Genomic DNA, 22,500 nt, shown 5'->3' on the forward strand with positions numbered 1-22,500 from the left:
CATGTCTGCATGTGTGTGACTGTGTTTGGACTAGACCATGTCTGCATGTGTGGATGTGTGTATATGTGTTTGGACTAGACAATGTCTACATGTGTGTATATGTGTTTGGACTAGACCATGTCTACATGTGTGAATATGTGTTTGGACTAGACCATGTCTGCATGTGTGTGTAAATATGTTTTGGTGTTTGGTGGGTTGTCGCCTAAGGCTGCGCACGTCTAGAACACAGGCACAGTCCTGCTGGGGAGAGACAGTGAGTGGCGGCCAGTCAGCATTACCCAATACGCACTGTGATGGATGATGGAAATTGTTTGCTGGAAAGGGAAATTGTTTGCTTCCCTGTTCATTTATTTGATTGTTGTTGTTGTTGTTGTTGTTGTTTTTGTTGTGGTCATTCTTCTCGTCTGGGCTGTGCCACATGTCCACAACTTGAGTGGTTGAGTGGGAAAGCGAGAGCGAGAGTGACAGCAGCACACACTGAAGGACCACGTCTCTGGATCCCTTTGTCATCATGACTGCACCTGACTGAGCCCGGCGCAACAGCAAACAGGGGCAAGAGCAATGCATCACCCCACACCCTGCTGTTGACCTTGTCCAAGGTGTTCAAAGCACAGTGGCAGCAAAGATAGGAATTGCCTTCTCTTTTCCCTCCCTCCCTCTCTCCCTCTCTCCCTCTCTCCCTCTCTCACTGTAGATTAATTATTTTTCAAGGTGGGGACTAATTTGCATGTGGTTTGTCATGTCTGATCATTAATCCATTTCCTGGAGTTAGTGATGACCAGTCATATATGAGAGCACACTCTCCTTCAAGATCACCAGAGAGGAAACAAAAAACTTGATTGCGGGACGCAGTTGGATACGAAGGGATATGAATACTTTTAAGCACCAAAATGACGTACTTACCGTTTTATTACATGATACAGATGTGCAAAACATACGATACAAAACTACATTTCCCTACAACAAAGAACTACACACACGCACACACACACAGAGCACTGTACTCAGAACTCTTTTGATTCCACTGAGGACTCCATTAATACCCAAACCCTAATCGTGACACACGACTGCTGAAATCTAGTCAGTTTCTCTAATGAAGTCCGCAGACCTCGCCCGGCGGGGATCATGGCTGTCCACAGCCTTCCGCTGAACACGGCTGATTTGTTGACTTGGGGTGAAGTCTTGATCACTAGCAGTCTGGTTTACACTTGGTGCTGGCTGCCCTCTTAATTCCTCCCCCATCCCCCACCTTAATTCTCGGCTGTGGCCCGGTCCGACTCATTCTCTCGCCCCTCGCTCGCTGAAATTGATTGCCCACCGTGGCGAGGAAAATTGCTTGTCGGCTCAGGCCTCTGATTACCTCTTAGTGCGGCGAGTGCGGCGCGCTGCGGTCTGTGTCGAGCGGACCTCGTTAAAATGCATCTCGGGGTTCTGTCCGCCCCGCTCCACTCCAATAGGGAGTCATTATTAACACCTCTTATTCCGGCGCCGCGGCAACCAATGGGAGCCGAGTCCGGTTGGAGGAACTTCTTGTTAGAAAGGCAGTCATTTTATGCAAAGCCATGGACTCCCCTTAAAGGAGCATTGGTAATGGTCCTGTTGATCAAAGGCTATTCACTCTGACATTTTTTCCAAATAATTAGTATTACAATAGTGGCAAATTGGCCATCGCTTCACACTGCCCAATTTTCCCCGACCCACTCAGTATGAAAAATCTCCGGCCTCAGAATAAGCTCCCCTGATTGACAGCATAAAAAGCAAACAAGAGAGCAAAAACTGTTCTTGGCTCCCGATTTCTGTCGGCTTTGAAACCGTTCATCAAAATGCCCACAAACCATACAATTCAATCAGAATTCAACAACCTATCTAATCTGCCATCACCTTTTGCCATAATTGTTTTCTCTTTTTTTGTTCCGCTTTTCTTTTTTTTTTGGTCAATTGAAATGCAACACACTGATGCCTTTGACTGCCACCTCTATTAAAATCAACTGTGAATATGTGCACATTTCTTCTCATTTTCATCAGTTGAACAGAAAATTGTCCTCTTGTCCTCCTATTACTGACAAAAAAAAAACACCACGCTCTCTCTTCACTCACGTAGGTGGCAAAATAAATCAAAAACACTTTATGAGTTTTACAGAAAAATACAAAAAAACAACACCCTCTTTTTCCCTTCAAGCAGCGACAGGCTTACATTGCTGATCCCCTTCGCCCTCTCAAGTAACAAGCCGTTTGCATGTAGTACAGCATTAAGTGGAGGCATAATGTATGCTACCTTTAGACCTGCGCTAGCCAGCAGAGACTAGTGAGGAACGGGTCGCTCGTGTGCATTTTAATAAAGGTCAGCCTGCTTATCAACCCAATTCATTATCTCCTAATTCAATATCGCCACCACGAGAAAAAAAAGCCTTCAACTACAGCTGAGGGTTTGTTAATGCCAGAGAGGTCCATCCCCAGGTGGCTAGTTTCATCCCAGAATTGGTCTTATTAAAACAGGAAAAAAAAATTAAAAAACATACAAGCAGACCAGATCATTTAGACTGTAGTTGAGGGGGAAGAGAGCTTCAAATGAATGTAGTGTGATGTTGACTACTAAGGAAGCTCCTGTCTCTGACTCTCTTTCCCAATGCATGTCAAACATGAGAAGTCATCGTTTTCCTAGGGGGGGGTGGGCGGCAAGATAAGGCGAAAGGGAAGAAAAAGGAAGTTCCGGCTCACTACTACATTCATGCTTGCGATCGCCCTACATTTCTGTGCAGAGTGTTTTGGTGAGAGACCTTCATCAGGACACATCAAGGAGCTAAGATGGCCGCACGCTTGGGTGTAGTGAGAGGTGGAGGCATGGTGACGGGTGCAGGAGGAGGGGTGGTGGTGGTGGAAGGCAACGAGAATGGATCTGGACGAGCGGAGATGCCTACCATAGACGATGACAGTGGCGGAGGTACTCTTGCGGCGGGCCACGATGTTCTTGGCCACGCAGGTGTAGTTGCCCGTGTCAGCCAGCCGCGCATGCTTGATGATGAGGTGGTGGTCGGCCGTGATGAAGACGTTGGGGTCGGTCTTTGGGTCGAGCAGCTCCTCGTTCCGCTGCCACTCCACCTGAGCACAGGACATGGAGATTATTTCGGACTTTTGGGACAGAATTCCGTGGTGAAAAGTTTTGCACTAGTGCTACGGATCCGTTCATTAATAGTCCGCGCCCCTGTTGTTCAAGAGGATTTGTGAAGCAGTGATCAGCTATGACGTCTTCCAAACAGATCCCCAGTTAGAGCAGCTTGCCTTTATGTAGGCGCTTTAATTCATTGATATTGGTGAGTAACAATGTTACAGTCACTGACTAAAGATACAGCCTACAATGACTAAGCAGCATCATGTATTCATGTATTCACCACAACGGGGGAAGCAACAGTTCTTTTGAATCTCTCCACTGATGAACGCCATGTTCCCTAACGCTACAGAATGGGAATAACAATAATACTGCCACGGAAAAACCTTTCCGGACCGATAACATTCAAACTATGGGTACAGAATCTAATTCTGTAGAGATAGTGCGTTACGTATAGTTCTGTAGTTCCGTAGCCACACACACACACACACACACACACACACACACACACACACACACACACACACACACACACACACCTCAAGGCTCAGCTTCATGCCAGTCTCTTTCAGTAGCCCCTCCAGTCACTAGCCATCACTCAACACAGCCATTTAGCCCTAAGTCACACAGTATGTGGGAGCATACTGGCAGAAGTGTCATTTTGTCACATCGCAGGGTGGGGGGAGAATATACTGGGGGGTTCTGTGAACTTCTAAAGGTTCAAGACTAAAAATGAACACTTCATTCATGTTCACACACACAAACTCATAAACTGCACCCCTGGTTAGTGTGTCTGTGTGGTAGTGTATGCATATGCCTTTATAAGTCTATGTTAGAAGAGTATGTGTTTGTTGGTTTCAAATACAAAATATTAATTTTGCATTCTAAACTGACTAAGCACCAGGTAGCATGGAAACAGAAAAGGCATGTAAAACAAAGTCGTCTGACAAGGTTGCACTTTGTTAGGAGGAATTAGTCAAAAGCACATCAATATTTAACCAGTAATGCTTCTTGCTGCCTTGGTGCTGCAGCCTAGTGAAACACGTTCCTCCATAGCCGCTGCTGAGGCTGCTGCTGCTGCTGCTGCTGCTGTTGCTGTTGTTGCTGTTGCTGTTGCCACGGCTGCTGTCGCCGTGACAGCCATTAGGGGGCTACGGTGCAGGCGCGGGGCCTTTCAGCTGATGAACAGAAACAGCTGGCCAGGGTCTGGACAAACGCGGCAGCATTACCGCAAACACACATGAATTATGGATGGGAGCGGCTCCCAGAGCTGCTACACCCACGACAGAGGGAGGCCTCTAATCCCATTCCAGGTGATGGAACGCCACGCTGAAGGGTGTGTCTGTGTGTGTGTCTGTGTGTGTGTGTGTGTGTGTGTGATGTGGGTGTGTGGTGGAGTAGACAGGAGGAAGCTGGCTCATGGATGTGAAAAAGAGTGATAATAAATCAATGATGGGAATAATTAGCCTAGTGGTTTTGGATAATGCCCACTTAAATACCCTCTGACTTGCTCACCTCCGCGACTGGCACGCCCTCCGGGGGGTGGCATCGCAGCAGCACCTCCTGGTCCAGCGCTACCTCTTTACCCAGTGGCTCCTCGTCAAAGTTCTTCCTCAGATCTGGTGGCAGACGAAAAAACAGACACGATAAATAACACGAGTAAGACATCAGTCAGCACCATATGGCTTGATGGGGATCCATTTAATTGCACCGCTTGATGATAATTTGTTAACAACAGGCCACAAAGTCAGTTCGAATGAGCAGAGGGCTTTGGTTGACTTCTTCTCCTCCAGTCTCAAGTGCAGGCCAGAGGGGCGTGCCCCCGAGTGCAGTGGAGTGTGTGGTAAACGTGTGGTGTGTAGGCGCACAAGTTATTGTCTGGCCCGTCCCGTGAGATTGCTTAATGTGAGCTCGGCAGCAGAGGAGGAGGAGGAGGCGGCGGCGGCGTTTCACGGGGATCCGTGTAACAGGACGTGCTGCTCATGACATGCTGCTGCTTGGCAAGTGTAGAGATGGCCGCCTAGGGCCCTGGGGCAAAGCAGCCACAGAAAGGAATCGCATTATCCCACCCCCTACACACTCAGACCCACACACTCCTCTCTCTCTCTCTCTCTCTCTCTCTCTCTCCCTCTCCCCCTCTCTCATGCCTCTCCAAACAGGCAGACAGCACACACACACACACACACCACACACACACACACACACACCACACACACACACACACACACACACCCCTGTTGTCATGGGCACTCTCGGACAAACTGTGCTGATGGCTCCAATTGCATTTAGGCTGCAACCGGACGGCACCACTGATGTTCCAGTGATTGAATCCTGGGCGCGGGGTGAGAGGTTGCTCAGGATGATAAATAAAGAGATAACCAAATAAAACAGAAGAAAATCAACACCCTGTTTGAAAACGAATCTTCCGGCTTTGCCACGCTTGGTGGTAACGTGACACGAAGCGGGCTTTAGCGGAGTAGCGCTGAGTAGCAGAGAGACTGCTCCCCCCCCCCCTCGTGCTCTTTGACCTCTGCCACATCACCACCAGCAGCAAACATGAAAACAAACACCGTGCGCGCAAAGCCCACTCTCCACACAGACACCACCGAGTCTCAGTGCAGCCCTTGAAACAGATGTCAGGCTTGTCCGGAACAATAACACTCAGGGAAACATTAAGATGTACGGAGGTTTCCCTGACATTCAATTTAATTAAACCAGATATAATGAGACTGAGGGGGAGACAAAAGATATGACTGAGCTGGAAGGCTGAAGGAAGGAGGGGGGGAAAAAAGAAGAAAAAAAAGTGACTGATGTCCTTAGGTAGCAGCTAAAGTAACTGTGAGCGAAGCCAAAACAAGATTGGACACCAAGTTAGCATTTAAAGCTTCTGTATTTTCATAAGCGGTGTCGTGCAGCGCTCCATTCAACATATTGCATATTTATACCTTCATTAAAAGTTGTGGAGGTTGGTTAAGGAAAGAAAAGGCACGCTGTGGGAAAAATGCCATGTTTTAATAATGCATCTCGGACAGAGAGAAGACCTTCACCCAGTTCTGTGGGCAGAGTAAAAATAAATAGCAAATCATGTGCTTTTAGCAGAGATTCAACAGTTTTTTTTTGGCACACAAGGCACATAATCTCATAGTAAGTGATTTCTTGTTGAGTATTTATTGAGCATTTATGCCTTATTGAGGCACACACAAAACCACAACTAATTTGGGGGTGATAAATGTGTTCTGGTGCTCATTGGATCATGGTGACTCGTGTGCATTGGCTTCTTCAAAAAGACATGCTGTGTATACAGACAGGCAGACAGACAGACAGATAGATAGATAGAGACAGATGACCTGCGCAGATCTTTTACAACAATATTTACTTAATGTGCATTTACTCGTCCGTGCAATTTCCTAAAAGCATAATCGCATTATCACACACTGAAGCACCAAGACAGTGCATACCTCTCCAGGCAATTACTAAGCGTTACATGGCAGATTAGTGGATTTCCATGTCACAAGACACATCAAACTTCCCTATCGGGCATTAAATGAGTTGTTTAATGCCATTCGAATCAATCACAACCGAGGATAACATGTTTAAGGGTTGTAGATTGATTGGATAGATGCAATTCTGAAATAAATAATTCATAAACGGAGGGTGAATTAAACCGCGAAAAAGGCAGTTTGCTGAAGGGTGATGTTTCCCGCTTCATGCTTTCCCCTCTCCCCAGTACGTCTGTTTTTCTCTAGGCTAGAGTTTTATTTAAATGGGTTACATGCAAAAGTAGGGTGAAACTCACATGCGATCCGGACATATGCCTTTTGGCTCTTCTGGGTTCCTGTAGTGCTCCAGGCTACACACTGACACCAGTAATCCCCCAAGCCAAATATCTTCTCCACCTGCTGTCTGGTGATGTCAATCATCACCTGCATGATGGGCAGCCCTGCGAGAAGGAAATGCAAGAACATAGTGAGGGTGGGGCACAGAGCATATACACACACAGAACTAGCACAGAACTGGAAACACACACACACACACACAGAACTAGCACAGAACTGGAAACACACACACACACACACACGCCAACACACACAGAACTAGCACAGAACTAGCAAACAAAATCAAATATGTACAAATAAACCAACACATCACACAGACAAATTTGGTTTGTAACTCTGATGGTTTTTGTTCCCTCTGATGCCATCTTAGGTGACAGAAATGTCAACGTCGTCCTTGCTACCATTCACAAAATTAAGTGCGTGTGAACAATGCAAACCAGCATTTTTCACCAGACTGTTGTTCAGGCCACACCAGATAAATAAATAAAGCACTTCAATATTTCAGTGAGCTTTCAGGAAGAGATATTTTCCTGTTATAAGGCATTTCAATCCACAGTGCACTAAGAGAAAAGGTCTTAAAAATGTTAGCAGTGAGAAAGCACTTTATTGATAGTTTGCAACATCAATAGCAGCAACCTCAGTTACCAGGTAAGAGAAGGCATCCATTTATTTATTTATTCCTTCGCTTGTTTGTTCGTACATTTATTTATTTATTTATTTACGTTATGTGCCAGACTGGCAGCCGTGTTAGCAGTCTAATGAGCAGATTGAGTGACGGATTGGCCAGCACTAAAGCTTCACACAAAATAACGATGATAACAGATTTGCATTATCAGCAGCTATGTCAACCAGCAAAAACACAGTCATGAGAAATTTGGGGTGGGGGGGGGGGGGCTCAAAGATATTTCCTCTTCATTTCATTATCTCTGAACCTTTAATTTAACCTTTAAAGCCTCTCTACAAAAGTTCCTCTAGGACAGTCCCTCATCAGATGATACAAAAAAAAACCACGACCTTGGTGATGCCCATATCTCCCTCCATCTCTCGCATTTTCTTTCCTTTTCTTACCCTCTCCCGCTTTCATTCGCTCCTGCTCCCTCTCCCTCTCTTCCTGAGCTCTTTCTGTGTGAACAGGCTACCTTGTTTTTTTTCCCTCCATATTCTGTCTGCTTGAGCCTCTTAGGATGATTGTGCCAGAGATTAGGAGCTTTATAGATGATGCGGCGACCTGGACCCTCACGCTAAATGCTATGCTAAATGCTACACACTATTTGGCACACAAAGCGCATGGCCTATACTGTGCCGACAGACACACAAGAAAGCTCTACCAGCCAAACCAACATAACCAGTAATGTAATGTAATTATCAGGGTACCAGGGCTGTAACCACCAACCTCATAATGAGCTTTTCCCTTATTGAGTATCTCAACACACAAAATGACTGAGCCTGCAGGAAACTGTGTGCGAGTGTATTGCAGAAGCGTAATTAAAAATAAAAGGTAAACTTGGCAGTGCCTGGCTTGAATAAAGAATGGACCTTTTCAAGAAAAATGACATAAATTACTAACCAGCTTGGGGTGTGTAGGCCCGTGCTCAGTGCTGTCAGAAATAAGAGCACGGCGCATCAATCAGTGCTGAAGCGCAGAGATAAGGACCAAAACAGGGAGGTGAGTAACCCCCCCCCCGCCCCGCCAACCACCTCCTCCACTCCTTGTTACTGTCTGAGTAGCTGGGTAGAGAACATGTTATTACCTTTAGATTGGAATCAGCCCTACGGCATGACTTGGGGTAGCAGTATTTAAGTGGCCCTCTCTGCCCACTTTCCAAAGCCGCCGGTACTCGATGCTGCAAATTCAAAAATGGGCTAAAAGAGCACTTCTCTAAATGTGAAAAATGCGAGGGTGCAATTAATGCACAAAAACCTAATGTCATAGAACACACAACGGTCTAGTTATTTATTTATTTATTTATTGAACTCAGTCTGTATTTACAGCAAGACTAATTCAATAAATAAACATCTTGGCAACACTGGAAAGAGTGATAATTGATTCACAGGATTCTATGCTAGACTGCTAACACACGGAGGCTGGCGGTGTGTTCCAAAATCTATTCCAGTGCATGTAATGGTTTTCAGGTATGTTAATTAAGATTTCCAATACCATACGGAATATAATCAACAGGACGAGACCAGCCCATGGAACAAGTCATTTAAAAAAAAAAAAGGAATGTGATTGACTCTGTAATTGTATTCCATTTCTACAGCCACCTCTTTCTTTGTAATTACCTGCAACTCGTCCCTGACACTTTCTTTTAACATGTCGAAATGGAAGAGTGACTCACGGATTCCACCTCTACTCATTTTAATGAACCTTACCCAGCATTGATATCTTCGCAGTCCCAGCTGAGGAGGTGGTGTGGACGCGTGACTGATCCCTGTACGGTGATCTACCACACAATGAACAGGATGGCAGCTTTTGCTAACTCTAACTTAATTAACCAGTTTTGTCTTAGCAAAACGCAAACCTACATATGAAACAGGATTAGGGTCACTTTGAAATGAGGCAATGCACATTTTATTAAATTGTAAGCGCCGCAAATGCTCTGTGAGATTGAAATTAATGTGCTATCGAGTCAGTTTATTTGCAACATCCACCAGTTAGACCGTACGGATGCAGTATGAATGAAATTATTTGATATTGATGTGCTCTAGTCCCACTTCTGATTCAGGAGGGAGGCCGAGGACTGGTTCATTTTTCATGGGTGCGCAAAAGGTTAGCCGCCGGCGAGAAGAGCGCCGCGCCACGTTTCAGTCGGCACGGCCGGCGGAACTCAGCAATTGAGAGTGTTTGGGGGAGGGGGGGAGGTGGGGGTAGTGACCTCCGCATCACTCCCTCTCCAAATCCCTCTGGAGGTGAAATGGTGATTAAGGCAGACGTTTCCCTGCTGCCTCCCAACATCCTGCCCTGTGTCAATCACTGCCAGCACTGACTTTCGTGAGGATAGCGATTGGAGGGGTCCTGTGGGGGTGGGGGGCACAAAGGATAGCCCGAGAGGGAATAATTCAGACGGTCTAAAAAGTGAACGGTTGAAAACTCTTGGCTTGCCTCTCCCCCCCTTAGCTCAAAGCAACGGTGCTACCACTCCCGCTGGTGAACATCTGTTTGTTCCTCCGGCATTCTCCTGCGAAGGGGTGCAAGTACAAAAGGAGCAAGGTGATAACAAAAGAGACTCGGGCGAAGGAGCAGGAAGCGTTCCGGCAGCTGGCTCGTGCCTGTGTATGTGTGTTTGTGCACGGATGGGCAACTCAAGGCATTATTCAGAGATGTTAACCGTTTGAATGTGCAAGTGACGCTTTCTGCTTCCTGTGACAATGGCACACCCTCTCTTGCGAAGGCTGAGATTGAGCAAGTGAGAGAGAGAGAGAGAAAGTGAGAAAGAGGAGCGTTTGCGAGGCGGAGGGGCTATGAACCCTCTCAAAACAACACAAACGCCAGCCGGGTCCCGCCCGCCCCCCCCCCCCCATCAGAAGCTAAACATCACCGGGTCTCATTTCTTCCACTGCAGAGTCGATACCCCAGGACCAGGGACTTTATTTTGGCTCGCTCACCCTCGCTCTTGTTTTTGCTGTCCATGACCTCAATTCCACGGAGGTCATTTGCTTATCAAAGGCGCAGACTGAAACTGGCAGGTTGGAGTGTGTTTTCATTGTGGCGGAGGAAATTCAATTAGGGGGGGCTGCGTCGGCAGTGCGGGCGGTGCCGAGGCTCATCAATGGTGGGAAGGATTAGGGTCTGGTGACTTACACCACAGGGAGTGCTGGGGGCCGCTGGAGACGGAGGTCAGGGAGGACTCATCAGCAGGGATGAGAGCAATATGGGGTTTTTCTGTACATAACCAGCGGACTGTGCAACCGAGCCTGGAAACTACACAGTCCAAGGGTGTGAACGCTGATTTACTGCCTCGATGTAGTCTAGTACCTTTGGAGTGTTTTGTTACACACCGAAAGCAGTCGGCAAATAGAACCAACTCCCAGCGGAATAGCACAAAAAAAGAGAAAAGCAGCACAACTAAATTCAAGCCAAAAAGAATTTAAAAAAAAAAAAATAACAGAGAGAAAAAGAAACCGTTCTTCTAGGTCAAATTTCTGACGCAAGCCCTTGTGCACGTACCTGGACTATTACAGATATCAAAGCCAAGCCTCTGTTCCCTTGAGTGGCACAGTTTGATGTGAGGCCCATGCTGCCCAGGTTACCCATTTTGGCCGTCTGCGGAGTCATCACTGGGGACTAATGAGAGACGGAGGGACCGCTCAGGCCTCTCCGCTCGGCTCAGCTCAGCGCCGCGCTGCGTTGCCAGGGCAGCCATCCTATTAGGACGGCAGGGAAGGATCTTGTATAGTCGACATCAAACAAACGGCTGAGGAGCGCTGGTGAGGGGGTCGGGGGGAGGGCAGGGTCACCCCCCAGTCAGTAGGACACTTTTTTGGGGTCAAGGCTCCCTCGGCAGTCATGACAGCCTGTTTCAAGTGCGCCTTTGATTGAGCGGGGCCATTTTTTATTTTTTTCGGCGGTGGATGCATTGGCCAAGGACCCCCGTCGCTGAGGCGAACGCCATTACAGATTATTCAAGGCTGACAAATGAGAAGCGCAAGCATGTGTCCTCCAATCCATCCCACACAGGTTCAGGCCAATGTCATCTCAAGGTGAGCGCGGGCCCGGGCACCACAGTGCCTTTCTGCTGGGCTGTCACCGGCGCTACATTATGCAGCAAGGGACAATCAGAATTGCAGATGATCTGTGATTCTCTATATGTCATGGGAAAGATAGAGCATGTATGGATGGATAGAATTGAGTCTATAATGGATGGACTGCGTAGGGAGGAGAGGCTAATATATCAAACATAACCACACTAACATTCATTTTACAGTGTGTGTAAGTTCCAGGGTAGATATCAAACATAACCACACTAACATTCATTTTACAGTGTGTGTAAGTTCCAGGGTATTGAACCCTGAACAAAATAAGGTACATATTTCCCTCCAGAGGAAATACATCTGAACATTTTGTTAATAGAAAATGCTTGAAGAGTAGCAATAATGATGTAATTCTGAGAGCCGGATTAAAGGATATCTTACCAATATGATTGCATATTATAGGCATTTTCTCTTTTTCCTCTCCATATTATTGAATTAGCTTTGACTTTTTATATGCACAGACACAAGGCAAATACAAAGAAATGCCTGAAACCAAGAATTGACTCAAACATACATTGTTTGAAAAGTTGCAATACATTTGCAAATATTCTGGTGTAGTTACTATTTTATTGTTTTAAGAATGAATAAATCTTGAATCTGCTCAAAGGGCCATCTTCATGTGCATACACATTTCTGCAGGCTTTGCTCCAGCAGTTTCATTGAAAAACCTGAGCAGCATTACTAACACATACCCCTCAGCCACAGCCTTTAACCAATCAGAAGCTAAGAAATGGTCAAAACCAGGGAACGGGCTTTTCAAACTCAAAAATGCATATAGGATGGACAGAACCAGCAGGAGAGCAAAGAGTAGAAAGGTCTGCTTAGATCAATAATGAATCTATCTATTCATCTATTTGTTTTGTCAATAAACAACGGACCCTATTGTTTTGACACCGGGTACCAGCACATTTAACAATGGATGTGACACATTGTCTTAGTGTTGACACGTTTCCTCCGCCATGCTTTAGAGCACATCAACACTTCCATATGAAAATAATTTCATGGGGCTTTGTCTAACTCTGGTAATTATTTATTTAAAGTTTCATGCTAAATTGGCCCCTTGGAGGATGAAGCCTCATTTGTTATAGTATCAGATTGTCTTGTCATTATCATGCCCTGGTGACGACAAGCAACAGCCCTGAAAATAAACCTCAAATTGCTTCTCTTTTTTTGTCTCTCCTTCAGATGCACAGGTGTTGACACTTTTTCAAGTCTGCTTACAGTGCTAATTTGCTTCCTACTTTTTTCAAAATAGCGTCTCTGACGGTGTCTGAGTGTGCTTGTTGTTTACATGTGGTTAAAATGGCTGCCGCCATTCAAGTGGATAAGTTCAACAACCTTGAAGAGAACACTACATACATGCTGCAGATCCACCTCTGTATTCGCAGTCTAAAGCACAGTCTAGTCCATTAAAACTAATACCTTACCGCACTGGTTCAACAGATCAACATTACACTACTGATTCTCTGTCTCATTATGACTCAGGTTTCTATTGCATCTGAAACAACTTGACCCTTTCTGTCCATGACACCAAATACCAAACAGCTCACCGCTTACTGACTGCTACAGTGATGGAGTGAATGAGTGTCTGGAACCAATAGGGTGCATGTATGTTCTAATGTACTGCATTCCCGAGACAGAGAGCAAACACACACACAGTCACACACACAATCAAACACATGTACACACACACACATATAATCACACACACAATCAAACACATGTGCACACACACACATAATCTCACACATGCACGCACGCACAACCAAAGGAAAACCTGTAACATGTCTGTGCCCATCAGCTATAATCACTCTATGGGATCCAATCAGAGGAGCACGGGAGAGAAACACGGACTAACTCTCCGGCCGAGAAACACGTCTCCCTTATGTTTCCTCTCGCCCTGGGGCGCTGTGCCGTATCAGTGCTTCCACAGGTAAGGAAAGTCCAAATCCCATCTGCTCACAGACAGTTATTGAACCATCTGAAAATAAACTGCACCGCTGTTTTCCCCCGCGTACCTGCCTGTGGTTTGGTCCAGCGCTGCCTTTTTCACTAGGGGCCCTCTGTCAGCAGTGTTGTACTACAGGTAATCCAATTCGTGTTCCTGAACCAATCTAGATATTCAGTGTGGCTGGGGGCGCTGGAAGCCCCCAAGCCTGTACCGGTAGATGGCTACAGAAGAGAGCGTTTGGATACAAATTAAAATGGAAATCAGAAGATGTCAGTGTGTCATCAGAAACATACAGCCCATTTTAAAGCAGGTTTAGGCATATTTCATAATTCTGGGGTGGGAAGGACTAGCTATTTTCTTGTTTGTACAGGGAAATCCTTGTTTATTTTCATGATATATTTAGAGGGGGATCATTTTTTTTCACTGAATAAATAAAGCAGAAATACAGTATAATCCCTCATTCTAAAAGTGAACGCTAAATGATCTTCCCCAAGAAAAACATTTCTACTTGTGCTCGAAGACTACTAGTGTACACGCCTCTCACTGACGCCCCTTAAAGACATCAGGTCTTGCATGCTAATGTTCAATTTGACTGCATTTGAAACATATCCGCCAACATCCTTGAGTTGGTCCCCGGGCCTCCAGTAACACATGAATGACTGAACGACTGCTTGTCAAGGAGACAAAGCCACATGAATTCCTATTTGTTTGGGGCGTCGTGTGAACATGTCTGTTGAAATGCTCCTTGGGGCCACCGTACAAAACAGAAACTGTCACGCAACACGTTTGCCGCCCCCCCCCCCTGCCCGTCAGAACAATCTCAGAGGACTATTTAGCTGTCATGTTCATGGCCTCTCTCCTGGCTTCACTATTTTTAAACCAATTTGAGTTGAGCAGGTGCTGATGGGAGAGCATTGTGAGGGTGACAGCGACGCCTAAACAGACATGCCAAACACACGGAGCCCTTGCCTCCCAGATAGCGCATGACGAGGGAACAGACAAGGGCCACGTCTGGGCCAGACTGCATGGGAAGGCATGTAATGAGGAGGGGATACAGAGTAGGAGGGGGCGCTGGAAAGGGGAACGATTTGAAGAGAGAGAGAGAGAGAGAGAAATACAGACAGAGTAGGAAGAGAGTGAGAGAGAAATACAGACAGAGTAGGAAGAGTGAGAGAGAGAGAGAGAGAGAGAGAGAAATAGACGGAGTAGGAAGAGAGTGAGAGAAATACAGACAGAGTAGGAAGACAGTGAGAGAGAGAGAGAAATACAGACGAGTAGGAAGAGAGTGAAATAGAGAGAGAGAGAGAGAAACAGACAGAGTAGGAAGAGAGAGGCAGAGAGACAAAAGAAATCGTGAAGAGACACGGTTAGAGGCACAGAGAGAGGGAAGAATACAGACCACCGTGAGTCGAGCTAATAATGAGAAAATTAGACAGTGAGCATAATTTTTAAATATCTCAGGAAAAACACCCCTGGTCTCTAATTAATAAGTGTGGGAAAATCTTCCCGTCTTCCTCTTAATTTGCAATCTAATATAAAGAAAATTACAGACTGACTAGAACCCCCCGTGCTCTTTCTCTCTCTCTCCTGCCACGTTAATGCAGGATATGAGCGCATGTCCCAGATAGCAGCTCAGTATGGAGCTGGCCCAGATCTGGCCCAGATCTGGCCCTTATCTGGCCCACGTCAGTGGTGAAAGGTGTTAGCGGACTCAGGCATGGAAGTGTTTTGATTGAGATGCTGAGCAGACAGTTATGCCTTTTTCTCCGTTTGAAGTCAACCACGACAGGCCAACGGTAAGCAGAATTCAAAAGCTACTGTATGCATACAAATCATATGCTGACCACATTAATGTGTAAACGCACAGCATGTGCACACTGTATGGATCAAATGGGCCTTGAAGGAAGGTTATTGATAATCCATCAGTCTCTTCCAGTGCCGATTTACCTCGGAGTTATGTGAGTCTGTTATTTTATTTTATTTATTGTTGTATTTTTTTTAAACTCCCAGGCATGTCGTGGTTGTGAAATGCACTGCAACCTACAACGACGCCACAGTTGGCTCTTGACAAAAAAGTAATTACTTATTTGCTGTAAGCTATGGTCTGAATTGAAATGGATTTGTGTGGGAGTACAAAGGCAGCACGCAGCGAGGGAGATGGGACAGCATTGGCAGTATTGTTGTTGATCAACAGCTAAATTTCACAACATTCATTCTGCTAATTGTGAGTGATTTAATTACGCAGGCAAAGTTTTCACTGAACTGAACCTTTTTGTGTTTCTAGCGGTAGAAACAAAGAAACAAAGCGAGAAAAAACCCCAATAAAATCACCTAAAGTCAAAATAGAAAGCAGAATGGTTCTGGGCTCGCTCACTTTTAAGGAATCTGTGAAGAGTGTCTCAATGCTCAGTCGCATAGCTCCCCTCTCAGAATAATCTCACCATCTCAATAAGGTTCACAACAGGCACCATTTTCTTTTTCAAAGCACCTCTATTCAGTGTCATTCAAAAATTCCCCCCTGTAGACGCATGCTGCTCGACGACGTGGCGTTAGAGTGGGGAGGTGCGCTGCGGTGCTGCGGCGCACTGCGGATCCCCCTCGTCGGCCCAACTGACCTCCAAAGGCCAGTTAATGGAACGCGCAGGCAGCTGTGTAACTGCAACGACTGACCTTGCCATCTGCTTTTGGTGCCCTGTAGCCAAATACCTTTCCCCATCAGCCACTCAGACAGGATGAAATACAATTCCCATTACAGGCCAAGCAGCTAATAAGGCTTTATCAATTAGCCCCCATTGCTATTGATCGATGCGTAGCAGGTGGTGGGAACCCATTATATTCATTTAGGAGTGTGTTGTCCTCTTCCTCCTTCTCTGATTTCCTCTTGTTCATTACTGGCTTCTTTGCAGACATATCGGCTTCTGCTTAAATTGTGGCTAGATCGTTCTCCGATACCGCACTAAAGATCATGTTTAATCACTTTTGTGGCCCTTTTTATGCTGCCCTGCAGCCTCCATCATAAATCCTACACTGTCCGCAGTGTGTCAACAGACAAGTCATGGGTGACCCCTAAACAAGTAAAGCTGCTCATGTTGTGGCCTGCTTTAATTGACCATGGCTGCATTTTGACCAGGCACAACTGATTTAGAGCTTTAAAGAAAAGACACATTCACTAGCTTAATTCTGACCGAATATGATTGTGCCTGAACAGAAACCCTTTTACTGCAGTTCATCTGCGAGTACAGACTAGCTATTTTTTGGGGGGACATTTAAGTGAATCATGATGGCCAATTTGATTCCCTTTTCTTTCCCAAGTCTGAAGTCTACCTCAGAAGTCAGGATTGGCAAAGGATAATAAGTGCCATGGAACAAATGATTCGTCAGATGTCTAGACATCAGACTCTTCCCTCCTTCCACTAGACAGACTCAGGCGAAGAGGGACGGGCGATTGCTATGTTCGAGGTGACATCTCGAGATGTGGAAATGAATAGTTACATTTAATCAAAGGCATTAGAGTCAAGGTGGACTTAATTACGCGGTTCTTTAGCGATGCAGATAGAGCGGCTTTGGCTCGCACCAATTTTTGAGAATTGCCCATTATTCACTTCTCCCTTGGCCTCAGGCCTTTCCTCGCCGCATCCGCACGTGGCACTCTGGAACGCGACGTAATTGAAGCGGCATAATGGGTCATTGTGATGTCTCATTTACACCTGAGCTCATTGGAATGCCAGACAGTAGCTTGCTCAACGGAAGTCAGAAGCATCAATTAAAACCTCAGTGCAAACGACGCTGGTTGTCTTCCAGCCTTGAGTGCTCCTCTGGAACTAAGGGGTGTGAACAGCAGGGGGAAAAAAAGGACTTTCAACTTCTTGGCAAAGGAGAAAAGGAGTTGTCACCCGTTTGTTGTGCTGGTTTAATCACCGCAGTTAAAAAGAAGAAATCGACTTCCTTAAAACCAGATCAAATGGAGGGAGTTTTAAAAAGACGGACTTGTTCTTCAAGAACAATTTATTTATACAGATCTGTTGAGGATAACATTACTAACTTCTGCAATAGAGGTTTCATGTCCATGACTTTATTCAGAATCAATCATATTATTGACTTAATTGCTTTGATTTAAAAGTGAAATACTACAAAAAATAATGAATCAAAATGAATCAAACGAATCAAATCTAAATAAAGAGACAACAATAAGAAGTTTGTCACCTCTGAGACCTCAAACTAAACAAACAAAATCAAACCATGAAGACAAATAAAACACTCATTAAGAACAACCAACCAAGGTTATGTTCCCAATTAAAACTGTAAACCAGAAAGAAATACGGGTATTTTTCCTTGTACTTTGCTGGGCACCCGAGTTAGAAGTAAGGAAATTATATTACAAGTGGATCAACGGGCACGCTGTCCTAATCCATGCAAATACAGTGTCACCATTGATTTTCTTTTGACAAGGTATGCCTTTATTTGCTTTGCTTAAGATCTTCATCCCCTATCCTGGGGCACAAAGCCTACCCAGCCCCTCTGTGAAACACAGAGCTAGGAGAGGGGGATGTCTTTGAACTAGCCAAAGAGAAAGGAGAGAAGAAAAAAAAAAACAAGTGAGATAAGTTACTAGTGGAAGGTAATGAGAACCAATAGACTCCTGAAGAAGAATCAATATCGGACATGGATACCCAGAGAGGAAGGACAAATTGCGACATTATTTTTTAGCCGAATAAGAGCTGCAGCAGCATGAGGCATGAGGCATGAGGCATGAGGCAGGAGGCAGGGTCAAGCCATGCAGACAGATGGGCCAGAGGGATGTCAGTGAGATGGCAAAACAATATGTCTTTACTGAGAGAAAAAACAACACCATCCTCCCACAAGCTCAAGCTCAGAGGAGCAAGAGGAGGAGGAGGGGAAGGATAAGGAGGAAAGATGCTTTTGGAGGAGAGGTGCAGAGATTGCATCGAGAGAGTGTGCCAGAAACAAAATGCCAAAACAAAACTACAAAAACACACAAAACAAACAAAGAAAAAACCGAAAGCATACAAACTCCAACATGCCAACTTTTAATTGCGACACTGGACACTGCAAGGTCACTGTACATCCCTCCCAGGGAAGGTGACCCATCAGCCAGACCTCTGAGAACAATGCTGACAGTACGTGGGAGAAGGTAGAGCGGGCAATCGATGCGAATACCTTGGAAAACCTATATGCCTGGACATCGCTTCGTCCTTCATCTTAGCATGGGAGCGCTATGGCACATTTATCATCAACTAGAGAGACTCAAGGAGGTGAGAGGAGGTGCTAGAGGAGGTGCTACAGGAGGTGAGGGGAGGTGCTAGAGGAGGTGAGAGGTGCTAGAGGAGGTGAGAGGAGGTGCTAGAGGAGGTGCTAGAGGAGGTGCGAGGAGGTGCTAGAGGAGGTGCGAGGAGGTGCTAGAGTAGGTGAGGTGCTACAGGAGGTGAGGGGAGGTGCTAGAGGAGGTGAGAGGAGGTGCTAGAGGAGGTGAGAGGAGGTGCTAGAGGAGGTGCTAGAGGAGGTGCTAGAGGAGGTGCGAGGAGGTGCTAGAGGAGGTGCTAGAGTAGGTGAGGTGCTACAGGAGGTGAGGGGAGGTGCTAGAGGATGTGAGAGGAGGTGCTAGAGGATGTGAGGCGAGGTGCTAGAGGAGGTGAGGGGAGGTGAGATGAGTGGCTAGAGGAGGTGAGAGGAGGTGCTAGAGGCCTTAAGCATCTGGGTGCCTGCAGCGACGCAGAGGAGAGAATCAAGCCCGTTGTAAATAGCAACTAGCCACATTGCAAATGGCCCATGGTCATTACAAGTAGGCAAGCTGTTGCCTACACTGTTAATGTAATGTCCTCATAAACAAAGGGGTTTATGGGGCACATCATGTTCCTTAAGCATCGTCTTCCCATTGGGATAAATAAATAAATAAATAAATAAATAAATACGCAAACAAATGAGTGTATGATGGAGGGAGAGAAGGGACTAACAGAAGGACCCTAGAGTGTAGCACGGCTGCTAAGGCGGAGGTCTGCATACATTGTCTTCACGGAGTCCGACATTTACCGCGGATATTTTATACCACTGTTTGCAACATGCAAAACAAAACAGAAGGGAGGCACAAGCCAACATGAAACAAATCATCCCCGTCCATCAAATTTAATTACATATATTTACAGGCATCTGTGAATGGCCCACGTCTCCCATTGTGACACAGACAGATCATCGGTCTAGTCCCTGACATACATAATCAGACGGCGCAAGATGAAAGCATGCTATTTCTGCCACTCCTTCCGCGCATCCTTTCGTGAAGGAGGGTGCAAACTCCCGTGCTCTGGGCCTTTTCAATGGCATTTCATTAACGTGTCATTTAAGCTCAGAAACGCCTGTCAACCTGCGAATTGTGGGTTTGAGGTTACAAATCGCTTCTGGATTCACAGCCCTTATAAGGGAGTAGGGCTGTCAAAATGGCTCAAAAATGACGTTCGAATATTCGCTTTAAAAAAAACACATATATTCGAACATATTCGAATTTCTGGTTGCGCATTAGGCACGTCAATAACAGGACAAATTAATACAACGAGACATAACTACTTGTATAGGTAATTTATTTAAGTTTAAACATATTTAACAACATATTACCTACACAAAAATACGTAAATTAACTAATGGCCAAGACCGCAGAGCTTGCACACACTCGCACTCTTTCTTTCTCCCTCTCTCTGCCTCTCCCGCACCGCCTCGCTCTCTGCGCATATCGGTTTAAATGAACGACAACAAGGGATACGGTACCTCGGTTCCAGTGCTTCACAGAACTCCCTGAAGCCTATCCCATCCACCACACTGGTCAGCCTCATGTCCTTGCATATGAACGAAATCAATTTTTGCGTGCAGGCCTCCTGTCGTGCCGTAGGCAACGAACTTGTGACGGACGGCGCAAAATATGTATCCAAACGTGGCTGTTTCGCTGAAGTTCCACATATTATGCCGTATTCACTTGGATGCACATTTTGGAGATGTAGCCTCGCGTTGCTAGTTGTTGAATGGTAAGCTAACGCTAGCTTACATAGCTTACACACTACTTTATCTGTAGGCTCAACAAGTTTACAATCAACTGCCCAAAATCCGAAATATTTCCAGACATCACTCTTTAGATTTTTGGGGGTTACAATCACTTTCTCTGCTGCGGTCAAGCAGGGTTCTGCACTTTCTGCCATCTACCACCAAGTCAACTGTCAGCAGTGAGGCAACTTGTTGAGCCTACAGCTAAAGTAGTGTGTAAGCTAGAGTTAGGTTACCATTCAACAACTAGCAACTTGAGGCTACATCTCCAAAATGTGGAGATGTAGCCTCAAGTTGCTAGTTGTTGAATGGTAAGCTAACTTTAGCTTACATAGCTTATACACTGCTTTAGCTGTAGGCTCAACAAGTTTACCATCAACTGACCAAAATCCGAAATATTTCCAGACATCACTCTTTAGATGTTTGGGGGTTACAATCACTTTCTCTGCTGCGGTCAAGCTGGATTCTACACTTTCTGCATCTCGCAAGTCAACTGTCAGCAGTGACTCTGTGCCAGACAGTGAGACTCCTGTGACCTGTCCCTGATCTCAGGCGCGCGCCCACCCGCAAAGCAGACAGTGCTGCCGCTGTTTTTTTTTTACATTCGAATATTAATTTTCACATTCGAAATTCTATTTTTAACAACTATTCGAATATATATTCGAATTTAGAATATTCGTTGACAGCCCTATAAGGGAGTAATGAAAACAAACGCTTGTGATGCGAGCACTGGTTGGCCTTCTGTGGCGGGCAGGGATGCGCCTTTATGTGTGTGACTGCGTGGGTGTGGGTGTGTGCGCATGCATCTGCTTACATCTGTGTATGTGTGTGTGTGTGTGTGTGTGTGTGTGTGTGTGTGTGTGTGTGAAACTGTATCTCTGTGTTTGAATGTGTATGTGTGAGTGTGTATGTGTATGTGTATTGTGGGTGCATGTGTCTATGTGTGTAAGAGACAGCGAAAGAAAGAGAGGGAGAGTGTGTGAGAGACGCGTGTGATAGTGACCGAGACAGACTAGGACACATGCAAACAGATGAGCTGTGTGGGTCTGTCTGACGATCATAAATAATCATGAGCGAGACCCGAGGATCATGTCCACAAGCTGTCGGAGAAGAAACAGATCCGCTCATCACGCTCGGCAAACGAGAACAGCTCATCAAGATGCTCAGCCCAAGACGGCTGAGAAAATACTGACTCTTTATATTAGATGTCTGAAGTGAAGAGGGACTATACCTAGAGGACAAGACCGCCCCCCATTGGAGACCACTTTTAATGAGTGGCAAAAATCATCACTGGTCATTTTTTTATGATTAATTTAATATGATTGCAAAGTTTGAAGGTCCATAGTTGCCTTAAAGCAGATGTAGATAAAACTGAGAATGTAATTTTGGTGGTCCCTGAGGCTTCTTCTATGTCTGCTGTCGGAAAGAAAAATCAAACTTCAAAAACCAACTAGTAAGATACACGTGTTTGTCAAACTCTAACTCATGCTGCCTTTACATGTTATGGGACATACTGGTTATAGATGTAAATTCAAATGTCCAAAGAAAAATTTGATGTATGCAAGACTCTCTGTGGGGAGCATAACTAACATTAACTCTTGTATCGTGTATAAATAGCTATATTGGTCAAATGGAAAAGACAGGTTTGAAGTTCCGTGAAGCAGTACTTTCCAGTCCCTGGGGTTGCACACCATTTAGTGTAGTCAAAGGCAGCCTGTTTAGGTAAGTTGGCGGAGTCAGCCTCTGCTTTTCTACGACTTGGTTCAAACACAATTCATTTAATGATGTTATTTTTAGTTCTATAACCTGCA

General features: G+C 45.5%; 1 protein-coding gene across 5 annotated transcripts in view; it reads right to left on the minus strand.

Annotated features, from left to right (window-relative positions):
- Window positions 1-22,500, minus strand: part of unc5a (unc-5 netrin receptor A) — a 137,353-nt gene that overhangs the window by 49,056 nt on the left and 65,797 nt on the right. For all 5 annotated transcript variants that reach the window (XM_031558076.2, XM_031558080.2, XM_031558077.2 and 2 more), the window contains exons 3-5: window positions 6,903-7,046; window positions 4,622-4,725; window positions 2,919-3,099 (exon numbers count right to left, since the gene is read on the minus strand). In XM_031558076.2, the coding sequence (XP_031413936.1) occupies window positions 2,919-3,099; window positions 4,622-4,725; window positions 6,903-7,046 (429 nt within the window). The remainder of the gene's footprint in view (window positions 1-2,918; window positions 3,100-4,621; window positions 4,726-6,902; window positions 7,047-22,500) is intronic.

Source organism: Clupea harengus, chromosome 20 (genome assembly GCF_900700415.2).
Source record: "Clupea harengus chromosome 20, Ch_v2.0.2, whole genome shotgun sequence".
Lineage (NCBI taxonomy): Eukaryota > Metazoa > Chordata > Actinopteri > Clupeiformes > Clupeidae > Clupea > Clupea harengus.